Raw genomic sequence first — 9129 nt, 5'->3', positions numbered from 1 at the left:
CACGCACACAAAAGTCCCCCGTGTAGCCCACGCGGTCTGTCGTGGCAAGTGCTTTGCTGTTAGCGAGTAGCAGCACCCACGTATGCCCGGCCGCCTTTGTCTAATGGGTTGTTACTTCGGCTCGCCATCGAACAAAGTGGTCACTGCTGCTGCTGCATCGCGCGCATCTTGGTGCGCTTCTGGAACGCTCTTCCTTTCGATATTAGGAAACCACTGGAAATTTGCACTTTTAAATCATCCCGATTTTCAAACGAATTTTCGTAGAACTACTTTTGTGTTTAGTTTGTTGTCCTTCCCCTGCACCTCCGAATTATAATATATATTGGGGGGGGGGGACACATCCCCCCCCCCCCCAATATTCAAATATGCTCAAAATGTCCCACCCAATATATTGCTATAAAATAGATTTCTGTCTATATGATTGTGGTTATGGTTGTACTTTATTAATCCCTAATCTCTGCCATGACATACAATGAAACAAGAAAAAAAACAGAGCAATGTAATACAATACACTCAATACACTCATAAAACCGGGAGCAAGCGAGGGCTTTACCATTCTGGCGAATTGCCCGATGATGCTGGATGTATTTACCAGCGAAACGTCGTACTCAAACTGTAAATGTGGATTCACTCTTCAACACACCGGTGGGCTAAAGTAGTGAACTATTTGTCTTTTTGTCAACGTGACACTTTTTTTGCTGATTGGCCGTGTCGGGTGGTGGAGGGTTACGACACATTTATAAATAAACGCGATCTAACCCAAAAACCTTTATTATGAATAATATTGGTCGCGAAAGCCTACGTGTTAAACTAATACAATACACTATTAGACATTATTGTAAAAAAAAAGTCCATCCTATGTGTGAGTGAATTTTTTTATATTTTAGGCAGGAAATGGGCAGGAAATTAGTTTTCAAATTTCTGGGGAGGGGGGGGCGGACACACCCCCAGACCCCCTGGAAGATTTGGTCCCCCCACAATGTTGACTCCATGGCTACGGCCTTCCTCCACACACCGAATGGGATGAGGAGGTACCAGTACCACTTTCGTTATTGGTCGTGAGCAGTCGCCGCGTTCGTAATACTCACAAATACAAATATCACCCGTATAGCATCAAGATACTTTTGGGGAAAGTGCTGTTCGCGAGGAGCACCTACGCAGACCGGAATCCTTTGTTTCACTGGTGTTTACACATCTCACCAGGTACTCATTTGAGGCTGACTTGACCTAGGCTAAGCTCAGGACTGGTTCATAAAATCGTCGCTGATGTTAGTGGCCGTGAGCGGGATTCAAACTCCGGTTGTAGCCGGGTTCGCAGCGCATTTAAGCACTCACATTCAGTGTTGGAAGGCTCCTCGTTCTCCGTCAGGTCGACTCAGCCTTAAATTACTACCTGCTGCGATGTGTAACATCGCCACGAGGGAAACAAACGCGGCTGGGCGTGGTGCTGATTGCACTCTCCCTCCCGCACCTCCGATGAGCAGGGTTGGCTCCGTACGGTGCGAAAGAAGTTCTTTGTATGTGTATCTGCCAGTCATCCATGTCGGTTAACCCACATAATACTGAGATGAATACACACTTATACACAAACATCAACAATAATGCCCCGATATAGCCTTTAACAGACTGTTGGGGCAAGTGCTGTTGGCGAGCGCTTATTAAGGCCGGCACGGCACACGAGGGGGTGGGTGGCCAGCATCACGCTCCCTAGTGGGCGAAGTTTTTACACATCGCACCAGGTATTGATTTGAGGCTGAGTAGACCTAGGGGATGCCCAGGACCGGTTCAGATAATCGTCACTGGTGTTGACCATGAGCGGGAATTGAACTCGGATCGTCGGATTCGTAGCGCAGCGCGCTAACCGCTACACTGCCGCTCCTCACACAGACACGGACAGACATACACACAGACACATACACAGACACATACACACGCAGACACATACACAGACACTGAGAGACACATACACAGACACACGCAGACACACACAGACACACGCACAGACACCTACAGAGACACACGCACGCACGCGCGTGGCGCGCGCCGCGCGGGCAGGGCGGGGCCTGGCACGCGCCGGCCACGCGCCTCTCGCTCCACACCTGTGTGCAAGACAGACACAGGCAAAGCTCCCCCGTGTAGCCTACAAAAGGTTCTTACGAAGTGTCGACATGGCGCCCCTAAAAAGGAGATGGTGTGCCCAAAGCAATGCCTGGCCGTCTTTGTCTCCCCAGTGGTGATATCGATTACACACCGCACTGGTCCTGGGAGGAATCCCGGTTCCATTATTTGTCACTGTTGGCCGTGGGCAGGAATCAAACTCGGACCTCTGCAGGGCTCTTAGCGCAGCGCTAACCACTGCGCCACCGCTCACCCCGCATACATACTCACGCACACACATGCATTATCATAACAAACACACACGCGGTCACACCCTAATGCTGAACCACCCATCTTACAGGTGTCGCACACTCCTTCTCTGCAGGGGGTCCCCCCACTCCCTCCGCCCCCCTTCATCCCTCCCCAAACCCCCCCCCCCCCCCCACCCGGAGGTCGTGCGCTTAAAACGCGCGCGCGCCGCACGTGCTGCTCAATGCACGCGCCTTCGTGCACGCGCAACATCAGCAACATCATCAGCAACATCAACATCAGCGGAAAAAATAAACAGCATCACTACAATCATCATCATCAATACGGTCGGTAGTTTTAGTACCATCCTCACCGTCAGGACCATAGTTACCATCAACCCATACTCCGCCATCAATATCATCATCACCACTATCATCATCATCATCACCATCATCATCCCCTCCCAGTGTCACCACCATCTTATCATCGCCATCGCCCATGGAGCTTGCACGGCCAATCCTCTGGCTGCAGGGTCTCGAAGAGACCTGGATCAAGCCAGCAGTTGACAGCTGGTCCCGAGGAGGAGAGGAGGAAACGTGGGCCAGAGGAGGCGAGGAGACGTGGGAGACAGGAGGAGGGAGCTGGGATTCACCCAGCCAGGAGTCTCCGGGGAGCGCGGGACACGGGGACGAGGTAGGCAAGGGGATCTCAGGGCTCTGGGGGCCCCGAAGAGGGTCGAGGCGATCACCTCTCATCTCACCTCAACCCACGCGTCTCACCTAACCTCTCACCTCAACTTAACTGTCACCTCAGCCTTCACAACAATTCTCACCTCACCTAAACCCGCGCCTCTCATTTGACCCCTCGCCACAAACCTCATATCGCGCATTGGGATCTACGGATGAAATGCGCTTTACAAGTGTAAAGCATTATTCGGTGAGGCGCGTGAACTCACACACCGGGGAAAGTTTATATCACCACACATCATCTGATTGTCAATTAGCTGCGCACTAATTAACTGGATACTTATCATTTGAGAGCTCATTAGCTCACCACGAATCATAATTTGACCACTAAATAGCTGATCACCAATTAGTTCCCCATTCGTTCACTAATTATGATATCTGATAACGACCCTCTCCGCGTGTTCAGGAATCAGAGGACGCCAGGGGAAAGAGAAGAGATGGCTCTCCTCCCTTGCAGCGCCAGAGAGGAAGAGACAATGGGCTTTGTGGTGGAGGAGGAGATATTGGGCCCCACCACGAAGAAGACCATGGTCCCCGCCATGGAGACGGAGACAATGGGCCCCACTGTGGAGGAGAGGACACGAGATTCCTCCTTGGAGGAGGAGACATTGGGTTATGTGATGGAGAGGCCACTGGGCTCTGTGGTCGAGGAGGAGACACTGGGCTCCACCATGGAGGAGACATTGGGCCCCACCGTGAAGGTGGAGACGAGAGGCATCACCACCGTGGAGGAGGAGACACTGGGCCCCACCGTGGAGGTGAAGACAATGGGCCCCACCGTGGAGGAGAGACTGGAGGTGAAGGAGCCTCAGGACCTCGGGCGAGCGGGCTTCCGAGGGGCGGGGTTCACAGCCCCCGCGGGGGTGGAGGGGCGGGGCGCCCCGAGCGGCGCGCGGCAGCCAACGCGCGCGAGCGACGACGCATGCGCGGTCTCAACGAGGCGTTCGAGCTGCTGAGGGGGGTGGTCCCCCGCGCAGGGGGGGGCGGAGCCAGTGGGGGCGGAGCCTCGTCGCACCCCTCCCCCTCAGGGGGTGGGGCCTCGTGCGGCCGGAAGTTATCCAAGCACGAGACGCTGCAGGTGGCGCTGCTCTACATCGCGGCGCTAAGCGACGCGCTCGCGCAGGGGGGCGGGGCCGAAGGGCAGGGGGCGGGGTTACCTTGATTGGAGAGGGCGTGGCCAGACTGACAGTGGGCGGGATCAGGTGGCGCAGCTGGTGGTGCATCTCCCGGTCATCTCGGTCAGCCAACCCATGGCAACCTGCTGGGTCTGTCCCGTGACCTCCTGTCAGCGAGCCTTTGACACTTCACGTGGTCCTCAAAGTGCACCTGGCCTGGCACAGGCGCCACCGTCACTTAAGTGGCGAATGGCGGGAGTTGGTCTTGGTCCAGGGCTATGTAGGTGGTCGTGGGTTGGTGGGGGGCTCAGGGCTATGGCGGGGTGTTGCGGGGTCAGTACGCAATGGGCGTAACGCTATGGGGGGGCTGGTGCTGGGTAGGCGGGGCTATTGTGGAGTGGGCGGAGCTCTGTGTCTCGTGGAGTCGCTCGGTTTCAAATTTCGCGCGCGTGCGGCGGAGCTGAGAGGCGTGGGGGCGAGGGGGCAGGGGCGTGGCGAGGGGCGTGGCGAGGGGTGAGGGGCGTGGCGAGAGGGGCGGAGACCGCCCCACTCAGCTCACCCCTGCGCGGTTTCTTTTAGCTTCGGAAAACTGGAAGAGGCGACGTTTCGGGCAGTGGCCCTTTTCCACACACGCACTCACGCAGGCGCGCAGCCGCCGCCGTCTTGCCATGCCCGATGTTTTGAATGAGAAACCGAAATAAATTTTGTATATTTTTGTGATGGTCGCGTTTCGTGTGGTTATACCATCACAGCACACGGCGGTGTGGGTATGGCGGTGGTGGTTGGTGGTGGTGGTTGTTGTGAGGTGTTTGTAGCGGTCGTGTTAATAATGGTGTGGTGGTGTTCGTGGTTGAGATGGTGGTGTCATGTGGAGCGGTAGTGTCGTGGTTTAGCGCGATGCGTTACGAACCCGGCGACCAAAACCAGTGGCGTTTACATGAACCGGTCCTGGGCCTCCCTTAGGTAGACTCAGCCTCAAATGAGTACCTTGTGCGGTGTGTAAACGTCCCCACTAGGGAGACAAAGGCGGCCGGGCGTGGTGCTGCCCACCTATCCCATCGTGTGCCGTTCCGGCCTTCACATCTATGTTGAACTTCGCCTAATTAACGGTGATTGTGTTTAGTTTGCTGTCCTTAGACCGCACCTCCGATTAGCACGGTTGATTACGTACGGTGCGAAAGAAGCTCAACAGCCCGTACAGACATACAACGCCCCAACAAAACACCACACCCCCACCACACACCCTCCACCCGTCACCACTCCACCACCCCCCACCACACTACCACCACACCACCACCCCCCATCATACCCCCACCACTCCACCACCCCCCACCACACTACCACCACACTACCATCACACCCCCACCACACCGCCACCACCCCCCATCACACCCCCACACACCCCCACCCCACCTCCACCACACCTCCACCACACCTCCACCCCACCTCCACCCCACCACACCCCCATCACACCCCCACCACACCCCCACCACACCTCGACCACACCCCCACCCCACCTCCACCACACCTCCACCCCACCCCCACCACACCCCCATCACACCCCCACCACACCATCACACCCCCACCACACCATCACACCTCCATCATACCTCCACCACACCTCCACCCCACGCCCACCACACCATCACACCACCATCACACCTTCACCCCACGCCCACCACACCATCACACCTCCATCACACCTCCATTATACCTCCACCACACCTCCACCCACGCCCACCACACCATTCACACCTTCACCCCACGCCCACCACACCATCACACCTCCATCACACCCCCATCACACCTCCACCACACCTCCACCCCACGTCCACCACACCATCACACCTCCATCACACCTTCACCCCACGCCCACCACACCATCACACCTCCATTACACCCCCATCACACCCCCATCACACCTCCATCACACCACCACACCCCCATCACACCTCCATCACACCTCCATCATACCTCCACCCCCACCATAGCCCCATCACATCTCCATCACACCTTCACCCCACGCCCACCACACCATCACACCTCCATCACACTCCCATCACACCTCCATCACACCTTCACCAGACAATCCACCACACCCTCACCCCACCCCCACCACACCATCACACCTTCACCAGACAATCCACCACACCATCACACCTCCACCCCACCTCCACCCCACCCCCAACACACCATCACACCTTCACCAGACAATCCACCACACCTCCACCACACCCCACCACACCATCACACCTTCACCAGACAATCCACCCAACCCCACCTCCATCACACCTTCACCAGACAATCCACCACACCCACATCACACCTCCATCACACCTTCACCAGACAATCCACCACACCATCACACCTCCATCACACCTCCACCCCACCCCCATCACACCTCCACCACACCTTCACCAGACAATCCACCACACCATCACACCTCCACCCCACCTCCACCATACCCCCACCACACCATCACACCTTCACCAGACAATCCACCACACCCCCATCACACCTTCACCCCGCCCCCACCACACCTCCACCCCACCCCCATCACACCTCCATCACACCTTCACCAGACAATCCACCACACCATCACACCTCCACCACACCTCCACCACACCCCCATCACACCTCCATCACACCTTCACCAGACAATCCACCCCAACCACGCCTCCATCACACCTTCACCAGACAATCCACCCCCACCACACCCCCATCACACCTCCACCACACCTCCATCACACCTCCATCCCACCCCCATCACACCTCCATCACACCTCCACCACACCCCCATCACACCTCCATCACACCTCCACCCCACGCCCACCACACCATCACACCTCCATCACACCCCCATCACAACCCCATCACACCTCCATCACACCTTCACCCCACGCCCACCACACCATCACACCTCCATCACACCCCCATCACAACCCCATCACACCTCCATCACACCTTCACCCCACGCCCACCACACCATCACACCTCCATCACACCCCCATCACACCTCCATCACACCTTCACCAGACAATCCACCACACCTCCACCCCACCCCCAACACACCATCACACCTTCACCAGACAATCCACCACACCTCCACCACACCCCACCACACCATCACACCTTCACCAGACAATCCACCACACCCCCATCACACCTCCATCACACCTCCACCACACCCCCACCACACCATCACACCTCCACCAGACAATCCACCCCACCCCAACCACGCCTCCACCAGACAATCCACCACACCATCGCACCCCCATCACACCTCCACCCCACCCCCACCACACCATCACACCTCCACCACACCCCCATCACACCTCCATCACACCTTCACCAGACAACCCACCACACCTTCACCCCACCCCCACCCCCCCACCACACCTTCACCCCACCCCCACCACACCATCACACCCCCATCACACCTTCACCCCACCCCCACCCCCCCATCACACCTTCACCCCACTCCAACCACACCAGCTCCACTCATCGCGGTGCGACATCGCCCCCTGGCGGCCACGATGACCTCTCCCCCGACTCACAAAGACAAAGATCTCCCGTGTAGACTTAACAGAGTGTCGGAGCAAGTGCTGCTAGTGAGCAGCAGCAGCAGCACCTGTACAGGCCGGCACGACCTTTGTAGCCAGCACCATGCGCAAGTTTACACACCGCACAAGTCGCTGATTTGAGGCTTAGTCGACCTAGGGGATGCCCAGAACCCGTTCGGATAATAATGAATCACTGGTGTTGGCCGTGAGCGGGAATCCAACCCGATTGGCGGTGTTCGTAGCACAGCGCGCTAACCGATTCGCTCACAACACAACACTCTTTCACACACTACTAATACACCCATAAATGGTCATTTTAGTGTGCTAACACACTAACATCTGCATTAACACGCCGACATACCCATTAACGCACTAACATACGCATTAACACACTAACATAATCACATACTTATTAACACACGGCAAACATTCAAAACATCTAACGCCTCGTATATACTCAACACTCCAAACTAAACCCCACCACTCGCCCACACTACACACTTACACAACAACTCCCACAGAACACCCCCCCCCCCCCATTACAACACACTACACACCATAAACACACACCCCATACACCATAAACACACCCCCCGTACACCATAAACACACACCCCATACACCAGAGCGCACACCCCACAACACACACACACCACATACAATACAGCACGCAAGCACAAACCAGCGCACAACACCACCCACATACACACAGGCACCAAATTAGAGAATACACTCAATTATATCCACCAGCGCCATATCCACTGCACACAACACACAAACAAACAACAACAGCCCCAACACACACCGACGCACACACACCCCTGCCCCCCACCCCCGCGCCCCCTCCTCATACAAATATAGCGGCCTCTACAAATAGCGGCGACTCCATCCCCCCCCAGAGACCCCCTCCTCCTCCCCCTCTCTTCTCTTCTCCCTTCCCTCGGAGTTCTCCCTGCACCCATCCCTCCCCCTGTTCCCCCTCTCTCGCCGTGTCCCCCTCGCTCACCCCCCGTGCCCCCCTTCTCTCCCCCTCGCTCACCCCCCTGTCCCCCTGTGTTCTCTTCTCTATCCCCCTCCCTCCACGTGTACTTCCCTCCCTCTCTCGCTGCATCTCCCGTTGAGTTTCTCATTTTTGCGTGGGGAGTGCAGCTCGCAACGCCACGAGGTTAGTGAAGGGGTGAGTGAGGGGGTGAGTGTGTGAGTGAGGGGGTGAGTGGGTGAGTGTGTGAGTGAGGGGTGAGTGTGTGAGTGAGGGGGTGAGTGGGTGAGTGTGTGAGTGAGGGGTGAGTGTGTGAGTGAGGGGGTGAGTGTGTGAGTGAGGAGGTGAGTGAGGGGGTGAGTGAGGGGGTGAGTGGATGA

At 56.6% G+C, this 9129-nt stretch overlaps 2 protein-coding genes across 3 annotated transcripts in view; both read left to right on the top strand.

Annotated features, from left to right (window-relative positions):
- Window positions 1-2576: 2576 nt before the first annotated feature.
- LOC116944505 (uncharacterized) lies at window positions 2577-4927 on the top strand. The gene is made up of 2 exons (XM_032958164.2): window positions 2577-3039; window positions 3499-4927. The coding sequence occupies exons 1-2, from the start codon at window positions 2845-2847 to the stop codon at window positions 4252-4254; spliced, it is 951 nt and encodes a 316-aa protein (XP_032814055.1). The 5' UTR covers window positions 2577-2844; the 3' UTR covers window positions 4255-4927.
- A 3383-nt stretch (window positions 4928-8310) lies between these two features.
- LOC116944486 (uncharacterized) overlaps window positions 8311-9129 on the top strand; it is a 43797-nt gene continuing 42978 nt past the window's right edge. Inside the window, exon 1 of one of the 2 annotated variants that reach the window (XM_032958127.2) lies at window positions 8311-8935. The gene's annotated coding sequence lies outside the window, so the exon portion shown is untranslated. The remainder of the gene's footprint in view (window positions 8936-9129) is intronic. The other variant, XM_032958126.2, reaches the window with a different exon arrangement.

Source organism: Petromyzon marinus, chromosome 21 (genome assembly GCF_048934315.1).
Source record: "Petromyzon marinus isolate PM22_M1 ecotype Great Lakes invasive population chromosome 21, UKy_Petmar_22M1.pri1.0, whole genome shotgun sequence".
NCBI lineage: Eukaryota > Metazoa > Chordata > Hyperoartia > Petromyzontiformes > Petromyzontidae > Petromyzon > Petromyzon marinus.
The sequence above is the reverse complement of the archived record's forward strand: the minus strand, read 5'-3'. Positions and strand labels throughout refer to the sequence as shown.